The sequence below is a fragment of the Ascaphus truei genome, chromosome 22, assembly GCF_040206685.1.
Source record: "Ascaphus truei isolate aAscTru1 chromosome 22, aAscTru1.hap1, whole genome shotgun sequence".
NCBI classification, from domain to species: domain Eukaryota; kingdom Metazoa; phylum Chordata; class Amphibia; order Anura; family Ascaphidae; genus Ascaphus; species Ascaphus truei.
In genome coordinates this window covers 6,007-30,422 of record NC_134504.1, presented here as the reverse complement: position 1 = coordinate 30,422, position 24,416 = coordinate 6,007, and the positions used below count along the sequence as shown (strand labels likewise).

The 24,416-nt window shown below is 41.6% G+C and overlaps 1 protein-coding gene across 5 annotated transcripts in view; it reads left to right on the top strand.

Annotated features, from left to right (window-relative positions):
• Positions 1-23,481, top strand: part of SPAG9 (sperm associated antigen 9) — a 141,202-nt gene extending 117,721 nt beyond the window's left edge. For 3 of the 5 annotated variants that reach the window (XM_075579574.1, XM_075579573.1, XM_075579576.1), the window contains 4 exons: positions 2,169-2,294; positions 5,196-5,276; positions 22,112-22,179; positions 23,147-23,481. In XM_075579574.1, the coding sequence (XP_075435689.1) occupies positions 2,169-2,294; positions 5,196-5,276; positions 22,112-22,179; positions 23,147-23,466 (595 nt within the window). In that variant the 3' untranslated portion in view covers positions 23,467-23,481. Of the gene's footprint in view, positions 1-2,168; positions 2,295-5,195; positions 5,277-11,582; positions 13,409-22,111; positions 22,180-23,146 lie in introns of those variants that run through there. The other 2 variants (XM_075579577.1, XM_075579575.1) reach the window with 2 other exon arrangements.
• The last annotated feature ends 935 nt before the right edge of the window (positions 23,482-24,416 follow it).

Genomic DNA, 24,416 nt, shown 5'->3' with positions numbered 1-24,416 from the left:
GCATTCAGGTGTGTGTTAACACAATGCCAAGGAGGAAAGACATCAGCAATGATCTTAGAGAAGCAATTGTTGCTGTCCATCAATATGGGAAGGGTTATAAAGCCATTTCCAATCAATTTAAAGTCCATCATTCTACAGTGAGAAATTGCAGAAAACCCAAGAGTTACATCTCAGACTCTACAGGCCTCAGTTAAATGATAAAGTTCATGACAGTACAATTAGAAAAAAGACTGAACAAGTATGGTTTGTTTGGAAGGGTTGCCAGGAGAAAGCCCCTTCTCTCTAAAAAGAACATGGCAGCACAGCTTAGGTTTGTATAGTTGCATCTGAACAAACCACAACACTTCTGGAACAATGTCCTTTGGACAGATGAGACCAAAGTGGAGATGTTTGGCCATAATGCACAGCCCCACGTTTGGCGAAAACCAAACACAGCATATCAGCACAAACACCTAATACCAATTGTCAAGCACGGTGGTGGAGGGGTGATGATTTGGGCTTGTTTTGCAGCCACAGGACCTGGGAACCTTGCAGTCATTGAGTTGACCATGAACTCCTCTGTATACCAAAGTATACTAGAGTCAAATGTGAGGCCATCTGTCCGACAGCTAAAGCTTGGCTGAAAATGGGCCATGCAACAGGACAATGATCCCAAGCACACCAGAAAATCTACAATAGAATGGCTGAAAAAGAAAAGAATCAAGGTGTTGCCATGGCCAAGTCAAAGTCCAGACCTCAACCCGATTGAAATGCTGTGGCTGGACCTTAAGAGAGCTATGCATAAACAAATGCCCACAAACCTCAATGAACTGAATCAACGTTGTAAAGAAGAGTGGGCCAAAATTCCTCCACAACGATGTGAGAGACTGATAAAGTCATACAGAAAACAATTACTTCAAGTTATTGCTGCTAAAGGTGGTTCTACAAGCTATTGAATCATAAAGTATACTTAGTTTTTCACACATGGCTTCTCCATTTTGGCTTTATTTTTGTTAAATAAATCATGACACGGTGTAATATGTCATGTGTTGTTGTTCATCTGATGTTGTATTTACCCAATTTTAAGACCTGCTAAGGAACAAATGATTGTTATTATGTCCTGATATGTAAAACCATATAATTCAAAGAGGTTGTACTTTCTTTTTCACACCACTGTAGTTCTACCTAGTAAGCACCTCACTCGCATCACTTTATTAGCTGTAGCAGGGTATCTCCTGTGTTGCTCGTGTGTGTCTCTCCCCGAGTGTGTCTCTCCCGTGTGTGTCTTTTAGCAATAAAGCATTGAATATTTGTATAAAAGAATGCAGCTTAGCTTTTAAAAAACAGAGCCACGCTCACACCGCATTATAAGCAGATCCTCGTTGTAGGGGATCGCGCTATAACAGGGTTGAGCTGTATGTATATATCATCAGTAGGAATACTACACAAAGCAACTGCAAAGTCTAACACACTAGAAATCTCCCTTATTGTCAGTTTTTTCTAGCGTATACTGTATCTGCTTCTGCTACTTGCTGTTATGTTACTTGAGGTCTGATGCTAGAAAGTCCCACACGGCCGATGACTTTAACACTGTCATCCAAGTACATGGGAGTTTTATGCTATTGGCGCCTTCAGACTTTTTAGAATTAACCCCTTAATGGTTTATTACCTGGGTTCTAGACCGCAAAGTATATCTGAGTATTCTCATGTTGATCATCCAGCAGTTTGAAGAATTTCTGGAACATCATTGGAGCTTTTGGGTTATTCAGGGAAATGGGAACCACTATCCAGAATCTTAATACAGTATTTGTAATACTATGTAAGGCATGAGCACTCATCGTGTTGTATTACCATGTATACACTGGTCATTATTCTCCTTGGTGCTCATGTACAAATGTGACCTTTAATTGAATGTGCACATGGCTATTTACCTATTAGCTATCTGTTTCTTAGTTCATCTAGACACAAATTTTAGGCAGTAATACATTAGGAAGTGCCTATTGTATTCATCAGTGCTAAACATTTTTCCCTTTATTCTGAAAAGTTTATAGTTTTTTTTTATAGTTGCATAGATGATTCATCATTCAGATTCTAAAGCACATAGGTATTTCTTTGATCAGACATTTCTTTGAGCTTGTTATTTTATCCAGTCACTTATTTTTTTTTGCTCATCATATTTTCCACTTTAGCAATGATTCCGACTTGTATAAAGATGGTATTGCAATGCTTCCAAGTGAGCAAGATCTAATGAGAGAAGAAGCACACAAAATGAATAGCCTGTTACCTACAATGTGGCTTGGAGCCCAAAATGGATGGTAAGATCATCATAATTTATACTTAAGAAATGTAAAGGTTATACGAAAAATCTTGTTGGCTTTATAAATACACATTAATGTTAAAGCAGCAATCGCCCCCAGTAGCCAATGGGAGTTTTACTCATGCTAGTTTATTGTCAGCTGAGCATATCCTGCTCTTTAAAAAATCATGATTTAATCTCCAGCTTCTGAGGTTACCATGGTAACATTTAGACTACACTGGGCTCTGGGGAGAGCTTTATTTTAACTTTGTGGACACTTAATATGTCAAATGTTTACAACTCCCAAATAGAACATCAGATTCTAAAAACAAAAACTGCTTTGGAAATTGCAAGATGAGATCTCTTAAAGTATGTCAAAACTAAAATGAAAAATAAATGGGGATCAGAGCAGACTGCTGCTTTAAATTGTAATATAATATATTGAGGTCAGACTGACTTCTCTGTTAGCATTGTGCAATGAATGACTTGGGGGTGCAAGAAAGTGGGAGAGGTGGGATGTATAAGGGAGGGTGGAGAGGTGGGGCTGTAAGAGGGAGGGGGAGAGGTGTTGGTGTAAGAAAAGGGGAGAGGTGGGGATGAAAGAGGGAAGGGTAAAGTTTGGCTATAAGAGGGGGAGGAAAATTGAGATGGAGGTAGAGTGAGAGACAGGAGGGAGAGGATGAGAGAGGGATTGTGAGAGGGAAGGGGAAAGATGGGGGTTGTAAGAGAGGAAGGTCACTGATGGGGTGTGTCTCACTGAAGGGGGAGGTCACTGAGGAAGTGTCAGTGAAGGGGGTGGGTGTCATAATTTAGGGTGGGAGTCTGTGACTGGGTGTTGGGAGTGCAGTCTCACTCAATGTAAGTTGGAATTATTGATCGGGTTAAAGAGGGCGCCATTATCCATTGAGTCACAGTATCAAGCCTCCAATGGAAAAGATAACTGGCTCCTTACAGCTCACTCAAATGATCGGCTGGATGGTGTCTTCTGGACTGAGGTAGTAAATATGTCCATTCATTTGAAGAGTGCCGTAAGGCGTCTTCAAGCCTGGAAGGTGTCTTATTGAGTAACACTGCTTGGTAAATATGGTCCATTATGCTTTTTCTTAATAAACAATTTCACTGCCAAAGAGTGTTATTTTTGTACATTTATTCTTCAATGAAATTATTTAAGTAAATATACTGTTGAATTGGTAAGGGTAAATGCATTTTTATATTTTAAACGACAGTATCTGGATTCCTCTAATCTACAAATAACTTATTGCACAAATATGATGGGAGTTCATTATTGATGTTTTCTGTCTGCTAAACTGGTGCAAAGATGCACCAACTTTTTGGGGAAAAATGTAATGTTTCTTATGACTTTTTTTATGCCGTTAGTTTTGTCACAATTGTGCAGCCAAAGGAAATTGATCAATTACCCAAGATAACACAGGTGTTTTTGAAGTGAAACTTCTGTAGCGGCACCTACCACTTGAGAAAAATTCAGTGGCAGTGAATGGAGTTGATGGGAACGGAAGTCCGTGGTGACTGAAGTGACGTCACTGCTGGCGAAAGAGGTCATCAGCAACATTCACTGCCACTGAATATTGCCAGCTTCCACCAGCAGGAGTCACACACACACACACACCCGATCAACCCTCCCGCCCCCATGTTAACTGCTGCCGCCGATTAACTCTACCGCCCCCCCCTAACCACCGCCGATTAACCCTACCCGTCCCTCTGCCCCCACCCCCAGTCTGCTGCCGATTAACCCTCCCACCCCCCTAGTGAACCCCCCACCTTGAGTCCCCGCCGATTAACTCCCCCCCCTCTATGTTTTGCTGCCAATAAGCCCCCGTGAGCTGCCGCCGAACAAACCTCCCGCCGCCCCCCCCCCCCTGTGAGCCGCCGCCGATCAGCAATCACCGCCGATCAACCCTCCTGCCCCCCCATGAGCCTCCACCACCAATCAAACCCCCAGTGAGCCACCACCGCAGATGACCAAAACGTGAGCCGCCACCGATCAACCCTCCCACCTGCTCCCCCCCCCCTGTGAGCTGCCGCCGATCAACCCTCCCCCCGTGAGCCGCCGCCGCCCCCCCGTGAGCCGCCACCTATCAACTTTCCCACCTGCACCCCCCGTGAGCCGCCGGCTCCCTCCTGCATCCATTGACTCTGTCTCCTGCACCCACTGATCCCCTCTCCTGCACGCACTGATCCTCTCTCCCCCTCTACTGCACCCACTGATCCATTCTCCCCCTCTGTTGTAGCCACTGATCCCCTCTCCTGCACCCACTGATACTTTCTTCCCCTCTACTGCACCAACAAATCCCCTCTCCCCCTCTACTGCACCCATTGATCCCCTCTCCCCCTCTACTGCACCCACTGATCCTCTCTCCCCCTCCACTGCATTCACTGATCCCCTCTCCCCCTCTCCTGCATCCACTGATCCCCACTCCTGCATCCACTGATCCCCTCTCCTGCATCCACTGATCCCCTCTCCCCCTCTCCTTCACCTACTGATCCTCTCCCCCTCTACTACATTCACTGATCCCCTCTCCCACTCTCCTGCACCCACTGATCCCCTCTCCTGCACCCACTGATCCCCTCTCCCTCTCTCCGGCACCCACTGATCCTCTCTCCCCCTCTCCTGCACTCACTGATCCCCTCTCCCCCCCCTCTCTCTGACACACACACACACACACAAGGAATTCAGCTACTATAAATATAGAAGTGCAAATAGCTAAAAACACACATTCTAAGTCAAACTTTTTTGCATTTTGGCACTGAAATTGTGTTTTGATTATTAATTAAAAATACCACCATTACAAATACAATTTCTGTGACAAAACAGTGACAAAAGACAAAGAAGTTTCACTTAAAATGCGCGTGATCAGAGCACACACAATTTTTTTTAATTTAATGCCATTTCTTTTTGCAGTCTGTATGTTCATTCTTCTGTTGCTCAGTGGAAGAGGTGCCTCCACTCCATTAAACTTAAAGATTCCATTCTCAGCATTGTGTAAGTTACATTTACTGTATATATTTGCATTCGATGTACAATTCTGTAACAGTTAGCTACTTGTCTGCCTAGGCTGTAGGCAGCACACTGAAAAACCAAGCTGTTCGCAATCCACAGCATATTAAACAGACGTTTTTGGAGGGAGGTTAAAAAACAAACAAAGTTGTTTACCTCCACAGGTACTATAAACACTTAGGGCTGGACCCAGTGACAATGAGGTTAATAAGTACTCGGAGATGACCTCAATCTTTGAGTAGAGTGCTCAAGCACTGCCTGTTTAAGTAGTACAGATATAGCCTAGCTCACATTCCCTGGAACTTTGGAGGGTGGGGGGTTGCGACTCAGGGAAAAGTGAAAGTGGAGTCAGTGGCAGTCTTGAATATTAATCAATCTGCGCCTCCAGCCGCAGAGAAAATTAAGCTAGCTACTTCCTTAATTCTGACCAGAAGTTCTTGGCTTCTCAGTATAACATGATGGTTGCTAATCTGTCTCTGACTCTAATTCAGCAATATTGTGATGAGGTGGGTAAAGAGGTGGAGGCTGGGGGAAAGGAAAGATGGTAAATATTGTGGAGAAATATCATTGTGACTGAGGAGGAAGCTATTGAAAATGAAGCAGCAAGTGATATAGGTGGTGGTGAATCATGAAGGTGGGTAGAGATGGTGTTGGGCATACTGGTGGATTGAGATGGTGTTGGGCATGAACGTGGGTAGAGATGGTGATGGGAATGAAGGTGGCTATAGATGGTGTTGGACATAAAGGTGGGTTGAGATGATGTTTGTGTTAAAAAGAAAACAGTCCTCGTTGTGCACAAAGACAGGACTCTTGTGGGTATTAGAGTCACAGTTAAATGTGTTAAAACTAATATATATATGTAAATGATATACCAATATATACAATTATAAAACAGATATGATAATAAATGGAATATAGGTAAAGTAATATAACGAAATACAACGGGCAGCAGTAGGAAAAAAAACGTTAAAAAATAGTTGGTGGATGAAAGAAAAGAATAGTCACTTCGAGTAATTACTGAACCAGGCTCTTGCTGCTTTACATAAGGGTTAGAGATGGTGATGGGAATGAAGGTGGGTAGGTGTTGGGCATGGGTTAGTGAAGAGGTTTAAGCAGAAATATTGAGTTGATCTGTCATAACAGATTTCATCACCATTACCCTATTTATTTATTACTTAAAAACACCTTAATTTAATGTGGCATTTAAACACTTTACAGTCAGTTTAAGAACAAATTAAAATGATATACAGTTATTTTGTTAGACAGAAAAAGCCAGATGGAAGACACGTCTTACACCATACCCGAAATAGTGGTAAGCTCATTATACACCTGAGCTCTGGCGGTAGTGAGTTCCACACCTCTGGAGGTGCACACGATAAGGCCTGCCCACCCAGCAGTAGGCTGCAGTACCCATGGCATGGAGAGCCAGACTCCCTTGGGATCATAGCCAGTATCCATCTGTGGTTTCAAACAAGACTGCAGATAGACAGGCCAATGGTCTTGCAAGGTTTTAAAGGTCCTTACGGCCAACTGGAACCGAACATCAGTGGAAGCCAGTGCAGATCGCGTATGATGGGCGTCATATGCTTAAAGAGAGATACACGTCTCCGTATCCGCGCTGCAGTGTTCTGCAGATGCTGGAACCTTCGTGTCAGGCACAGTGGTTGTCTTGCATATAAGGCTTTTACGTAGTCCAACTGCGTTGACACAAAGGCATGGACCAGTGACTCAAAGTTCATAGATGAAAGGAGTGGACGCAAACTGAAGCAGCCTCCGATAAAAATAAACAGCCTTAACAGCTGAGGCTACTTGGGCTCGCATGTTGAGACTCTGGTCAAAGAGGATGCTAAGGTTGTGAACCTGGGACTCGGGCAGCGACTGTACACAATTGATTAGGGGTAGCTCGCAAACCCCAAAGAATCAATGAAATTCACCACATCACTCCTCATTTGGACAAACCAGAATGCTCACCATCCTGAAGAGGTTGGCTGGATGATTCCTTGCTGAGTAGATCCTCAGAACGACGTAGGCTTTCTTCGCCCTGAGCACTGCACACTTATACCCCGTTGACATACCTAGATCAAGTCGAGTGTATTACCATGGTCATGTGTTGGGCCATGCACAAATTGACTAAATCCCATGGATCCCATAGTATCCAAAAAATACGTAGCCTCAGCATTGTCTGAGTCATCAACCCACATGTTTAGGTCCCCTAGCACCGCAGAGCAAGGGAGCTCCAATAATATGGGAGTGACCACATCAGACAGCTGAGTCAAAAAATCACCCAGTGTCCAGACGAACTATACACCATGGTGAAATACAAAGCTTGATTGTCATGCATGGCACAGCGAACCGTGATATACTCAAGACTTGACCCTGGACCCCGGGTGGGAGGTGCAGATACAATTGGATTGAAATATCACAGCTACTCCTTCCCCCTTCTAAGCTCCCCAAGAACATGCAATACATTGTACCGTCAGGAACTAGGTCACCCAAGGGACTGTCAATCCCAGCAGTTAAAGATGCAGAAATAAATTTAGTGACACACCAGTACCCTTTAACAATAAATGAGATTTATTGGCAGTGATAGACATTTTGGTCCGCTTGTAACACTTTATGAAGATACTGTGCATTAAGTAAAGGGCATTATATATACCCTCTTATGGCGCCAAACATCCTTAATGTTACTGCGGCAAAAAATAAGCAGAGTAGCCATAAAGTGCCTTCATTTATAGACTTAATTTAAACACCAGCATTCTGTCAAAGAAATTAAGATTTCTTCATTCCTTACCTGTCAATCCATGTCGATGATTTACCTGATTCTGTGTCACAGTAGTCTCGTATATGTCTGTAAGACTGACCACACTTTAAGTGAAAGTATGAATGAACAACGGTCGAGAATACGACTGGCCCTCAAAAAAGGTGATTCCATAAACCTGTTGCTAGACATTTTCCTGAACAAGGTCACCAACTATCCTCACTGGGATACATGATAATTGACCAAATACCACGACCTATATGAGGAGGAGATACTAGTAAGCTACTACTGATACGAGAGGCTCACTTGATATACCAACTGTGAGACCCAGAAGCCTCAATGAGGCGCTCAACCTGGGGTGTTTTTTATGAACATGACCTGGTTGTCATGAACTATGGAGACAGAAACATCATTATGTTATTTGTGATTGCACTTCGTGTTTTGCTATTCCGTTATTCTACTAGGCCCTAATTTCTGTGAAGTTTCAATATTTGACACAGGGGTGACCTGTTACGGATTATCATGCTTAGACTCTGCTTAAACTCTTGGTTATATATATACGAACACTGCGATTCTGATGAAGGCAGTCCCCTCTCCCACACTGATGCCTCACAGCTTTGACAGTACAACTCTGGCCTAGGGCAGTACACTGGTATACCATCTATAGCCATTGTTTTTATTACCTCTGAAGTTATACTGATTTGGATATGTTGAGATTATATATATGTGTGTGTGTGTGTGTGTATATATATGTATATGTGTGTGTGTGTGTGTGTGTGTGTGTGTGTGTGTGTATGTGTGTATATATATATACATATATATATATATATATATATATATATATATATATATATATATATATGCAATACGATACCGCATCAAGATGAAATATCAGAGGCAGCACTCCAAATGGTAATCAAAATATTGTATTGAATCAACAAGATATCATTCCAACGTTTCGGTCCACAAACGGAACCTTTATCAAGGTGATGTGATTTACAGAGTGAGAACAAACACACATATATACCTAAAAACCCATTAAATGTACAGGTGCAAGAAATAATATACTTAATCACTGCTCCCATCCATGTTGTTTAACCCCTTGTGTACCTGTCAGCAACTCGGCTGTTGCTGTAGCTCTGGATTACCTGCGTGTATCTGACACGCATCTATGGTTAATGGAACACAAGGAAATCTCCATTAGAAACCAACTGCGCATGCGCGAGGTTTCGAAATCTAAAAGTGCATAAAACAGCCATTATTTTGCTATTTCAATGATAGCTCACTTAGGAAATACATCTAGGCATGATAGGGAACCCTCACATAAATATTGCAGCTATCCAAAAGAATCAGGTAAGCGAGGAATAACGAGGCTGCCAAAGCGGAACCAACTGCGCATGCGCGAACCGCCGAGGGGTGAAAAATAAATAAATAACTAAAGAGTCTGTTACTTAAAGGGACACGCATATCCTGCAGCAAACTGCGCATGCGCCACCATTAGATTAATGCCAACAGTCATAACAACTGCCACGAACTATAGAAACAGCACTCATAGGTGATGTAAACATATTTGTACCACCAAGATTCTTTCAAACTGCTATTCCTATTTATGAACTAAGTGCACCCTCATTATATATCTCTTGACCCTGTTGACATCCGGGGCATGAGTTTTTTTCAACAGTTTTTTTTGTGACTATTGACGCATTTATTGGTGATTCATGGAGGATTTTGATGATGTTACTGGCATATTCTCAGGGATCTCAGAGACTGTGAGTTTTAGCGATACTGAAATCGCACAAATTAGATATACTGATGACATTGCAGCCGTTTTTGGACCTGACAAACCTTTGGATGTGTTCAATGATCTTGTTAAATTGAAGAAAAAAGAAGTTGACTTTTATTTACATGGTGTAACTATTTCGCATTACCACAAGGAGGGTCTCATTCCTAGGGGCTTCCGAGTGAGTAATCAGCCTACCATTGGCCGGGGGGACCCCACTTTTTGCAAGAAGTGGATTGGTATCCTCAATAAATGTTCCTTCGATTTAATGATCCTTGTTATAGAACAGTCAAGTAAGGAATTGATCAAAATCAGAAACGACATTGATACAATCACACAACAACATGGTGACACCCTAGACACAGATACGTCCACTAATTGGCTAGAAAAGATCCAAAACACTATTGATATTCACCGTGATAATCTGATTAAATATAAGAGAGAAAAACTTAAAGTGGTAAAAGCAGATTACACGGACAGACGCGTATATAGATGGTTGCTAGGCATTAATGACCCCAAACAATCTAAGGGCAAACAAATAAGGTTTTTTTCTAAACACAAAAAAACACAAGCCACTAGTGACACTTGTAATAAAAATGTCACTGATGCTTCTGATAGTCAGGATAACTTGGTAGCTGGGTCGTCCTCTTTTTTAGGACAAGGAAACTCCCCCCCCCCCCCCCATTCCCAAACCAGGCGCGTCAGGCGCAAAACAAGGAGGGGTGGATACAAGCACAAGATACCCTTTAAGACAGACAACATCCAGGGGCACAAACAAGCACAAGACCTAGGGTGTGTAGTTTTTAACATGTCCAATTACATACTTCAACCAGCTGAACTTAGTCTTTTGAATGAAGGATTATCGTTTATTCCCACCTTCAAACAAGATCCCTTTGATTGGGAAATTGATTTATATCGACTAAATAGGCAATTAAAACTAAAAGATTTTTTTAGTAAAACCCCTACCAATGTGGCTAATACTGATTCCACTGACTATGCTGGTAAATTTAAACCTCGCAGTATTTTTGACCCCCAAACACATAACCATAGTATACATACATTTATGCATATGGTAGAATTAGATACTAGAGAACAACTTAAAAAACACAAAACTAGTTTCTCTAATCTGTCCAGGGAAGAACATGCAGCCATTAAATCTCTTAAAACAAACACAGAGATCATTATTAGATCAGCGGATAAGGGAGGGGGTGTGGTAGTTATGCCCTATACTTATTACAAAAAAGAAATTGAGAACCAACTTGGGTTAACATACAATACAAATTGTTAACCATGGATCCAACAATAGGTTATAAAAGGGAAATCGATTCCAACACAACCCTATCCCATCACTCCAGTCATATACATCTTACCGAAAATACATAAATCTATCACATCTCCACCAGGTAGGCCTATCATTTCGGCCAGGGGGTCACTAACTCATCCCCTCTCCCAATATGTAGATTTTTTTCTACAACCCATGGTAGCCAAAATGAGTACTTATATTAAAGATACTACTGATTTTATTAACAAGTTAAGTACTTTCACTGATGTTTCTGATGAGACAATTTTGGCTACCATGGATGTTGCAAGCTTGTACTCTAATATTAACCATATTGATGGTATACATGCAAGCAGGGAACATCTTTCAGAATGCGTTACATCTTGTGGTTCTCCCATAGAATTTTTGCTGCTACTCATGGATGTAATTTTACACAAAAATTACTTTAAATTTGAAAATAATTTTTATTTACAGCTCATGGGTACAGCGATGGGGTCCAACATGGCCATCGTGGACATCGCATTAAAATCAAGGAATTTTTGAACTGTGACTCTTAAGTATGTGGTATATTTCATCAGGTGCCCATGTGGCCTATACTACATAGGCAAGACGATCCGCATGCTGAAGGAACGGCTGAGCCTACATCGATCTGCCATCAGGAAGGCTTTATCAGATGCTGACGACAAGGAGGATTTAACCCAGCAACCGGTGGCTCGTCACTTCAAGGAAATGAAGCATAGCCTGGCGACCCTTCGTTGCATGCCAAATGCACAGGTCAAGGCATCTCCCAGAGGAGGAGACCGGAACAGAGCATTATTGCAACTTGAAGCAAGAACCATTTACAATTTGGACACATTGTGCCCTCGAGGGTGAAACGAGGAGTTCCAACTAAGTTGCTTCTTATAACCGATTTGTCACGGTAGTGACTCATCTGCAATAGGTGACTTTTCGTCCCCAGGATTGGCGTCTACAGGACACTTCAGCATTTGCTATTCTGACTATTTATCTGCATGTTATGCATTATCGTCTTACCCGTTACAGGATCAACAATGTGCTTACTATATCTCAGCATGTTTTGGCAGCACCTTATCTGTTGATGGTTTATATGTATTTTGCCGTTATTTTTGACATATGTTCCTTGTATTTATACTACAGTTCCTTTGATCAATAGTGGTAAACATACTGAAGTCTGTGTCTATTTTTGGATTATATACCATTTTCATGAATTAAGACTAACGGTTAGACCTATGATGTTCTTTTATGCTTCACATTTGGCTGTATTGATAGCCAGTAAGCTCGTGCCAAATTATTATCTGATAAAGGTTGATTTAGGCATAGTCATGAGCTACCTTCCCCTTCTTTTTGGGTTTGTGTAGGCAATCATTAATAGATAGATTATGGGCCTGACATGGCAAAAGATTACTTTATGATACTTAAATCTCCATCAGAGATTTATATGGTTTTACATTAACCACATCTATTGTCAAAACATGTTGCAGTAATGATTTGTGTGCTTCATTTATTTATTTTTTATATATCTTGCCAGTATACATCATCATGTATGTTCACATTTTATGATGTTTTTTACTATCACTTTAGGTGTTTTTGTTCACGTGCTGTATGTTTAGATCCATGTGTTCCCTCATGTTGCTTATCAGGTGTTTGATGAATTTTGGTGGTACAAATATGTTTACATCACCTATGAGTGCTGTTTCTATAGTTCGTGGCAGTTATTATGACTGTTGGCATTAATCTAATGGTCGCGCATGCGCAGTTTGCTGCATGATATGCGTGTCCCTTTAAGTAACAGACTCTCTAGTTATTTATTTTTTTTTCACCCCTCGGCGGTTCGCGCATGCGCAGTTGGTTCCGCTTTGGCAGCCTCGTTATTCCTCGCTTACCTGATTCTTTTGGATAGCTGCAATATTTATGTGAGGGTTCCCTATCATACCTAGATGTATTTCCTAAGTGAGCTATCATTGAAATAGCAAAATAATGGCTGTTTTATGCACTTTTAGATTTCGAAACCTCGCGCATGCGCAGTTGGTTTCTAATGGAGATTTCCTTGTGTTCCATTAACCATAGATGCGTGTCAGATACACGCAGGTAATCCAGAGCTACAGCAACAGCCGAGTTGCTGACAGGTACACAAGGGGTTAAACAACATGGATGGGAGCAGTGATTAAGTATATTATTTCTTGCACCTGTACATTTAATGGTTTTTTAGGTATATGTGTGTTCGTTCTCACTCTGTAAATCACATCACCTTGATAAAGGTCCCGTTTGAGGACCGAAACGTTGGAATGATGTCTTGTTGATTATATATATATATACACACACATACACATACACACACACACACACACACACATATACATATATATACACACACACACACACACACACACACACACATATATATAATCTCAACATATCCAAATCAGTATAACTTCAGAGGTAATAAAAACAATGGCTATAGATGGTATACCAGTGTACTGTCCTAGGCCAGAGTTGTACTGTCAAAGCTGTGAGGCATCAGTGTGGGAGAGGGGACTGCCTTCATCAGAATCGCAGTGTTCGTATATATAACCAAGAGTTTAAGCAGAGTCTAAGCATGATAATCCGTAACAGGTCACCCCTGTGTCAAATATTGAAACTTCACAGAAATTAGGGCCTAGTAGAATAACGGAATAGCAAAACACGAAGTGCAATCACAAATAACATAATGATGTTTCTGTCTCCATAGTTCATAACAACCAGGTCATGTTCATAAAAAACACCCCAGGTTGAGCGCCTCATTGAGGCTTCTGGGTCTCACAGTTGGTATATCAAGTGAGCCTCTCGTATCAGTAGTAGCTTACTAGTATCTCCTCCTCACATGGGTCGTGGTATTTAGTCAATTATCATGTATCCCAGTGAGGATAGTTGGTGACCTTGTTCAGGAAAATGTATAGCAACAGGTTTATGGAATCACCTTTTTTGAGGGCCAGTCGTATTCTCGACCGTTGTTCATTCATACTTTCACTTAAAGTGTGGTCAGTCTTACAGACATATACGAGACTACTGTGACACAGAATCAAGTAAATCATCGACATGGATTGACAGGTAAGGAATGAAGAAATCTTTATTTCTTTGACAGAATGCTGGTGTTTAAATTAAGTCTATAAATGAATGCACTTTATGGTTACTCTGCTTATTTTTTGCAGCAGTAACATTAAGGATGTTTAACATTAAGGATATATATATATTGGCACTGTGTGCTCATTTGCATGTCATTTCCCAGAATCCCTTGCTGCAGTGGAAACACTGTGTGCTGGGTGATAATGGGGAAAGACAGACACACACACACACACACACACACACACACACACACACACACACTGTATGATGGCTTTTATGCCTTTGTTTGATATTTTTTTTTCCTTCTCTATTCCATCATGACCAACGCTGCAATACCCTTTCACATGTATTTTGCATATTTTGTTTCAATTCACATTACTAAACCCGTTATGTAATCATTTGTGTTTAGATATTCCGACATAATGTTCCTTTCACTGCTTTTATTGATATTTGTATCACTTTACGTCATACTGTCACTTTATGGTTACATTGCTTTTTTTATGCAGCAGTAACGTTAAGGATGTTTGACGTCCTTTTTCTGGTGTGCCGCCCTTAGAGGGAATATATAACACATTTTGCTTAATGCACAGTAACTTGATAAAGGTTTGTAAGAGGACCAAAACGTCTATCACTGCCAATAAATTGAATTGATTGTGACAGACCACTGGAGTGCAACTTTATTCACTTCTGCATCATGGATTGTTGGTTGCTTCTGCTTTTGCACTGGATTGCTGTTGTTCAGCTTCTGTGGTCATTTCCTTTAGTACCGTGAATGCACCACCCTTTGGACAATCCTAGCAGTTAGACAGGTCTCTGTGATAAATACTTGATTTGATTGACCTAATACAATCATCTCACGCACCAGCGGGGCACCGTGGATGACTGACCTCGATTTATAAGCATGATATCTAGAGCGGGCGGGCTCCTGCTCACTGCTGTTCTCTGGACTCCCAACTGGAGGGGGATTGCTGTCATGACCCGAGACCGCCGGACCTCCTTTCCCAAGAATCTCCACCTGGGGCACTGACAAGGGCAATGAACGCTCGTAAGTCTCTGAAGGAGAACAGGGAATGGAGATACCCCATCTCCCCCTTAAACCCCCCCCCCCCAGTCCTCCCTCAACCCAAATGCATACTTCCCAGCAGTGCACCTCCACCTCCTCGCTCACCATATACCGGAGGCCGAGGAGAAATAGGCACACAACCAGGTCGACTACCAAATACCTCATCCCACAAGCTTGCAGAAGGACCCCTTAAACAAACATCCTAGGGCAACAAGACAACCAGTCCTCCTCAAACAGACACAATAAATAAAAGGAGATGAGTGATCACAAGAAACACTTAAAACAGGTAGTAGTTCTGGATACATATATTAGGCAAGTGACATCTATATAGGCTGCACCTTTTATAGCCTTTGCAGAAGTCTTGTTCTACAGATGTTAACAGAAGGCTTTGAGTGCTTGCATGGATGGAGTAGTCATGGGAAGAAAATGCGATGAGTGAGTTGATGAGAAGTTTTTTGGGGGGGCTACAGTAGGTAGGTGGGGGAGGATTAAATGGTGCAGGCTTATAAATGTGGAACATGTGTAGAGTAGTGAGCTCACCAAAAGCTGTCCAGTAATATCCTCAAAGTTGCTGGAAGATCCAGACAGATGTCCACCTCTTCTATAACTCCTGTATAACTCTTTCAGTCCCTTAAAAATGTATCCCTAGTGCTTCACCTTTAAGATTGGAAAGGCCGCGGCAGGAGATTGCTCCAGCAGTATTTACAATTTCCTCACTGTGTCTGCACCTATTGGTATTATAATGGAGAAGAAAATGTGAGCTTCCTTTATACAGTATAAATATTTTATTTATTTATAAAATATTTTACCAGGAAGTAATACATTGAGAGTTACCTCTCGTTTTCAAGTATGTCCTGGGCACAGAGTTATGACAAATAATACATGGTTACAAATAGTTACATAAATGAACAGGGTATACATTATATACAAGACATTGCATGCACAGTTAAAGAAAATATATGTTATGGGCGAATGAAACAGTTACAGACCAGATTAAAATGTGAGACAGCCTTAGATTTGAAAGAACTTAAACTGGTGGTGGATGTGAGAGTCTCTGGTAGGTTGTTCCAGTTTTGGGGTGCACGGTAAGAGAAGGAGGAACGGCCGGATACTTTGTTGAGCCTTGGGACCATGAACAGTCTTTTGGAGTCTGATCTCAGGTGATAAGTGCTGCATGTGGTAGGGGTGAGGAGCTTGTTCAGATAGCTGGGTAGCTTGCCCATAAAGAATTTAAAGGCAAGAAAGGAAAGGTGAACTTTGCGCCTAGCCTCTAGTGATGACCAATCTAGTTCTTTGAGCATTTCGCAGTGATGTGTGTTGTTGTTGTTGCATTGGAGAACAAAACGACAAATTGAATTGTAGAGGGTGTCAAGTTTGCTAAGGTGGATTTGAGGTGCCGTGCCATATACTATGTCTCCATAGTCAATAATTGGCATTAGCATCTGCTGTGCGATACGCTTTCTGACCAGGAGACTTAGGGAGGATTTGTTCCTGTAAAGTACCCCTAGTTTGGCATAGGTCTTGGTTGTCAGGGTATCAATGTGCATCCCGAATGTTAAGTGGGAGTCAAACCATAAGCCCAGGTATTTAAAACTAGTGACAGGTGTTAGGGTGGTGTTAGTGTTGGTTCTAATATGGAGCTCAGTCGCTGGAAGCTTTAAGAATTTAGTCTTGGTCCCAAATACCATTGTTACAGTCTTGTCAGTGTTTAAAAACAGTTTGTTTTGGGAAATCCAGTTTTCGAGTCTCAAAAAGTCAGGCTGTAGTATGTGTTGAAGGTCAGAGAGGCTATGGCTGTGTGCATATAGGATTGTGTTATCTGCATACATGTGTATTGAGGCTTCCTTACAAGCTGTGGGAAGATCATTAATGAACACTGAGAAGAGTAGGGGCCCCAGAACAGAGCCTTGCGGGACACCACAGGTGATATCCAGGGGGTTGGAGTTAGAGCCTGAGATGGACACATGTTGGGATCTTCCTGATAGGTAGGACTGAAACCAGTTTAAAGCATGCTTCCCTATTCCAGAGCTCTGGAGTTTGTTAAGCAGGATAGCATGATCAACTGTATCAAAAGCCTTTGCAAAATCTAGGAATACTGCACCAGTGAGTTGTCCCCGTTCCATTCCACACTGGATTTCATTGCAAACTTTTAGCAGGGTAGTTACGGTGGAGTGTTTGGGACGAAAGCCAGATTGGAATTGGCTAGGGAAATTTGTCTTGGTGTAGTAGTCGCTTACTGTAATTGGGAGTGGACACATTTTTCCATGACTTTGGATAGAATTGGGAGAAGTGAGATTGGTCTGTAGTTTGAGACAGTGTTATTGTCCCCACTTTTGAAGATTGGGACAACTCTGGCAGTTTTCCAGTTCTTAGGGATATGGCCTGCAGACAGGATAGAGTTGACTATGGAAGCAATTGGTTTGGCAATGGCTGGGGCACCAAGTTGTAGGAACCTAGATTGTAGCAAGTCAGGTCCGCATTGGCTGCTTAGTTTTAGTTTGAGGAGCGCTTGTGTAATCTCCTCTTCAGATACTGGGCCAATTTGAAAATTGTGGGCAGTGTTGGGAAGGGGTGCGGCTATGTGGGAACTCCCAGGATGAGATTCAGGTTTGTGGTTTGGGCTGCGTTTTGCTAATAAGTTAGTGGCACACCCCACAAAGTAATCATTGAATGCATTTGCAATGTCAGTGGGGTTTGTCAGAGTAATATCCCCCTTAGTGATATTACTTGGTTGTTGATGGTTAGGAGGCTGGAATATATTGTTGATAACCTTCCAGAAGTTAGCTGGGTTTGATGTATTTTGGTGGAGATTGTCAGTGTAATATTGTGCTTTTGCGTGCCTTGTTTGCCTTGTGCACATGTTCCGCAGGCATCTGTAGTGATTGAGATCCTTGGTAGTGCCAGTTACTTTGTAGCTTTTCCACAAGGTATCCCTGAGCTGGTAGAGTGCAATAAGGTCAGTTGTAACCCGTGGAAGATGGGCCCCCCGTACCCTTATTTTGCGTAGTGGAGCATGGGTATCACAGAGTTTTAAGAATTCGGATTGGAAATAGTCGAGCGCAGAATCAGGGTCGGGAATTAAATCGATTCTGTGCCATGGGCAGTTGGTAAGGTCATCCAGAAACTGTTGTGGGTTAACGTTTTTAAATGTTCTAGTGAGGAGAACTTTAGGGCTTGAATGGGGCGTTTTAATTTTCCTTACACAGTACACTATTGCATGGTCACTGAAAATGTCAGGAAGGATGCCAGAGGATTGGATTCTGCTGTGGTTTGAGGAGAGAATCCAGTCTAGCAAGGAATGGTTATGCAATTTCGGGTTTGTCCGTGTGGGTTGGGAAATGAGTTGTGATAGGTTAAGTGACTTGAGTTGTATCTGGATTTTATGGTTTTTAGGGTCAAGCCAGTTGAAGTTGAAATCCCCAAGAACTAGCAGCTCACTCTTCTCGTTCAGAGAGGAAATGGAGCCAAGAAACTGGGTGATATCAGCCAGGGATTGTAGAGGGTCTTTAGGGGGGCGGTAGATGCCAGCGAGCAAGATGGGCTTAGAAAAGGGGAGGCAGATTTTGCCAACTAGAATTTCAAAAGAGCGTGGGCTTGGGGGGCAATTTAACAGTGTAAATTGTAATGTATCTGCAATATAAAATAACACCCCTCCTCCTCTCTTTGACCTATCTCTCCTAAAATGGAGTATCCCTGAATGGCAATATGTGCATCAGGGGTTTTATGGGTTAGCCATGTTTCTGTAAGAACGATGGCTTTGAGTTTATGCATAAGGCACCATGCCCTTAGTTCGTCCAGTTTGGGCAGCAGGCTCCGAATATTTATATGGGTGACAGCCCTTTTTGGAATCTAAAGGTGGAATTCTCAGGGGCATGGGACAGATTTGAAATGGGAGGACCTGGGTTAGGTTCAACATCACCTGCTAAAAAGAGTAATAGTATGAGAAGAAATTTGGGTAGTTTTTTGCAAGTTGTAAATTCGTGGTGTTTGCCATTAGAGTGAGCAGTGGTTGGTGTGCTGGTTTTTAGAGTTCTCCACCAACATTCCATAGATAGCGAAAGGCTTTTGAGACGTCCAGGGTGTATGGTGATGTTGGGTGTGGGCCAGGATGGAGGAGTTTGTAGTGTATAGAGGGAGTAACATCTCCATGAGGCCAGGAGAAAGAAAAAAGTTAAGATACATAGCAGGTTCATGATGCCAGAGGTAGGCAGTGCTGCATGGAGCTGTTGTGAGTGTGTGCAGACTAAACAGCAGGGGTGTGCCTGTTCCTTGTCAAATGTTTTGCTGCATTGCAAAGCTAGTCAGTTCTGGGTTTCAGTGGGTTGAGTTGGTGTGGGAGTTATTTTTGTGCAGTCAGTCTTAGGAGAGGCTGCAGTGAAATACGTTGTAAAGGGGTGTGGGGTTAAAATATGCAGGTTAACAAGCATGGGATCAAAGTGTGGTCATATAAGCTCACCGTTTGTTGCCTTGAGTAAGAGTTTGCAGAAAGGATGCAGCCCCCAGTCACCTCTAGTCAAACTATAGTCTAACTATTATTGTCACTTAAAATGATCACTTTAAATGCATCACTCTTAAGATGCCAATGCTACCTTGCCAATGCAAGGGACATACAGTGGGCATCTCGGTGCTACTGTTTAGTATTTACTCCATTCAACTTCCTTGTTTGGAGATTAAAGGTGTGATGCTAACCATGCTATTTCTATCTACTTACACTGAAATGTAAGAGTTTGTGTTTTATTTATTTATATAAAGGAAGCTTACACTTTGCTTTGATATCTTCTGTTTTATATACCTGTACATTATACAGTAGCTATACCTTTAAAAAAAAAATTAGCTCTTCATTGCATATTTTTAGTTTTGTAGTGATTTCTGTTCTGATTCTTCATAATGTGGAGAAGGATAGGGGAGCACAAAGAGAAAGAACAGTGCGAGTCTAAATTGGTAGAAACACAATATAACTTCAGACAGTAGCTACCTGGCTGGCAACAACATGCACTTAAAAAAGCCAGCACTCAAGGGGTGTGCAGGGAAAGAGTACGCTGACCCAACAAATCAAACCCAAAAAGTGAAACCCCAACACTGGAGCAACCAGGGAGAAGGGGAAATGGGGATATGGTAATATAATATTATTAACACACACGGCCATGTGTGAGTCTGTGCTTCACAAGGTATCTTGTACAGTGGATCTTTGTTATAACGTCCCTCAGCAGGGGGGGGGGGGGGGTTGGAGGATTGTACGTGGATAAACTCTTGTGGTACACCAAATGCCAATAGGATAGAAGATATCCGGATAATGCGATTAAAAACACAGCATTTATTAGTAAAACAAACGAAAGCTCCTATGAACTCACATGTAAAATAACACCAATGCTACAACCTCCTCTGTGAACCGCGTCCGGTCTGCAGGGCTGACTTAGGTCAGAAAGTCTCTTAAGTAGCCCAGCAGCTGATTCTAACATAGAAGCACCTGAGCTGTCTGAGAACAAAGCCCTTAACTGTAATCAGGGCATTAGCAGCAGGCACAGTCGCTTGCATGCATAATGTAACCAGAATAATATAACCAGGATTTACTGTGTGGGTGCTTATACACATTTTATCCTGGTTATATTATGCATGCAAGCGACTGTGCTGCTGCTAATGCCCGGATTACAGTTAAGGGCTCCGTTCTCAGACAGCGCAGGTGCTTCTCTGTTAGAATCAGCTGCTGGGCTACTTAAGAGACTTTCTGACCTAAGTGAACATTGCCGAACCTGACAAAGTATCGCGAGATACGAAATGCGTAGTTGGGGCAACGTTCACTTTCCTGGCTCCAGCTGATCACTGTAGTGCTCCGTCATCACTACCCTCCAGCCCTGCAGACCGGACGCGGTTCACAGAGGAGGTTGTAGCGAGTCGCAGCCCGGACCAGTCGGGAACATTGGTGTTATTTTACATGTGAGTTCATTGGAGCTTTCGTTTGTTTTACTAATAAATGCTGTGTTTTTAATCGCATTATCCGGATATCTTCTACCCTATTGGCATTTGGTGTACCACAAGGGTTTATCCACGTACCACCCTCCAACCCCCCCCCCCCCCCCTGCTGAGGGACGTTATAACAAAGATCCACTGTACAAGATACCTTGTGAAGCACAGACTCACACATGGCCGTGTGAGTTTATAATATTATATTACCATATCCTAATTTCCCCTTCTCCCTGGTTGATCCAGTGTTGGGGTTTCACTTTTTGGGTTTGATTTGTTGGGTCAGCGTACTCTTTCCCTGCACACCCCTTGAGTGCTGGCTTTTTAAAGTGCATGTTGTTGCCAGCCAGGTAGCTACTGTCTGAAATTATATTGTGTTTCTACCAATTTAGACTCGCACTGTTCTTTTTTTTTTGCACTCCCCTATCCTTCTCCACACACCATTTGAGGATCGCTGGGACGAACCTCCTTGGGTCGAGCTGCATCATTTACATCGGGCCAGTATTGTTTTTATTATTTATTACTGTCGGCCTCACTACGTGTGTCCATTTATTACGTACCACCACACACGGTTTATTCAAGAGTCGGTTACATTGTAGCGCCCTAGTATTTTCCTACTGATTCTTCATAAGCTGGTTTCATTGAACTAATGCTTTGTGTTTCTCTCTATATGTTGTATATCGACATACTGTAATACTGCCCTAAATGTAAAAGGAGGCCATGGAGCACATGGGGTCTGTTGAGAGGTTTTACAGCCGATAAGAAAATGGGGCCAAGTGGTTCTTATCTGCTGTCAAAGTCTATGTTTCTAAAACATGCATTAGAAACTCACCTTGTTTTTGTTTTATTTTGTTTACAGACATGTAAAAGGAATAGTATTAGTTGCATTAGCTGACGGGACATTAGCAATATTCCATCGAGGAGTTGGTAGGTATCCTGCTAATATGCACTGTAGAGTAAAACAAGGTATTTATACTGCGGAATTATAACAAAAGTTGCCTTAGGTATGACGTTAAATGTGTTCATTTGGTTACTGTTGGTAATTCCTATTTCCAAATTATAGTATAGATTGGAGATTACATTTAATAATCATGAAATTAAGCAGTCTTCTGACACACAATACTTTCCGGCGCTGGAAGATTTACAGTCCATTCAAGTCCATGTCTTCTAGCGCCAGAAACTGTCTTGTGGCAGAAGACTACTTAATAAATTTGGGCCTGAATCTGTTCATCATTAGGAAAGATGCTGCTTTTGATAAAGATTGTGTTATTATATACTATGCCGGGGAGAAGCATTTAATGTGGTCTGGACCAGTGGTTCCCATCCTTTTTTACATTGTACACCTAATTAATCTTCTTGCCAATTCCTCAGATTATTACGTACAAAACTGTGTGACAGATCGCAGGCATTATAACCCTAATATTTACAAGTAGTATTTTAAAGTCTGCCTAAAATAATGTATTTGAGAAATGACAAATCTTTGATAACTGTGATATAGAGCTGTGACAGTCCAGTGTAGTAATATGAGGTTGTGAAAAACCATGCCTACCATCTTCTCAGTTTTGTTAGATTGTAAATAGATAAGATACTTATACAATAGTTATATAGATTCAGAGAAAGACAAAAAAAAAAACCTCACTACAACATTTGCCAAATGACATCTGCTTGAAGAAACACTCACATTATACATGCGTGAAACATCTCAGAAATGTGTGTATATGTATATGTGTGTATATATATATATATATATATATATATATATATATGTGTGTGTATATATATGTATATATGTATATGTATATATATATAGTGGTTCTATATTCCTGTATCACTTTTTTCTGCACATCCATTCAGAAGTGTAATATATCTATGTTTGCTTTATATCTTATTGTAGATGGTCAGTGGGATTTGACAAACTATCACCTAATTGATTTTGGACGACCTCACCATTCCATTCGATGCATGACTGTGGTTCATGAAAAAGTCTGGTGTGGCTACAGAAACAGAATATACATTGTACAGCCAAAGACCATGAAGATAGAGGTAAGTGACACATACGTTGTTTTTGAGTACGTACTGTATGTTCATAAGTACACGTACAGTACTGTTTTTGCAGTGATTCAATGTGGCAATAACGTGATAACCAAAGCATCAGCACTGCGGGGATCAAGGTGTGGGGGCAAAAATAATTTAGTTAAATTGAATTGTGTGTGAATTGTTTGGATTTATTAATATTTGTGTATTTTTATTTCTGCACCGTAGGGATCATCAATATTTTCCCGTCAAAATCATGACATAAATTAATTTGCTTAATGTATTTAATTTGCGCATCAATGAGGTTATGTATAGCAGTATAAGTATGTACATCAATATACAAGCAGATTTGATTAAATTAAGGTTTCCGTTTTCTGATCAGCAGGGAACTCGTGGGATTTCCAGTCCTTTAAAACATTTTTAATGACCCTACAGAGTATGTCACAGAATTAGTTGTGCACAAGTTGTCTCTTGAAGATGCTGGCAGTGGATTGTGTTAAAGCTGCAGACCCTATTTTTTTCCATAAATATATGGAAAAACACAGACGCAGACAATGTATCAGGGATTAAAAAAGACTGGGGACAATTGTCGAACCAATAGGTGATGACTCTGCAAAAATAAGAAAGAAGCAAAATATGGTGAAGTACACTGGCGACACACTTTATTCGAGCTCGGCTAGTCCCACGAATTCGGGTATACCCGGGTGTATTGAGGTTTGTGACTGTTTTCTGCCCGAGTGCATTGAGGTATTTTCCAGCAAGGGATTGAAGCATTTTATTCCCGCTGGCTGCAATACTGCACAGTATATATATATATACTGTATTACAATTCATGAATTTATGCCATCTGGTAGACACGCGAAGCATTGCAGCCTATTAAATCCTAATCATTATCATTTAACAGATCAGCCGCCCGTCAGCCAGGCATGAACCCAGGCTGGGAAGGCAAACGCAACGGGGCTTGTCAGAGGTGAGGAGCGGCGCATTCCAGGTATCTGCCAGGTACATACTGGGTATTTGCTTGAATAAAGTGTGTCGGTGCAGTATGCTTGTATTCTTTAACTACGCAAAATATAGAAGCTACTTACAAAGTAGCAGGTATAACAGGCATGTAGGATATACACAATCCT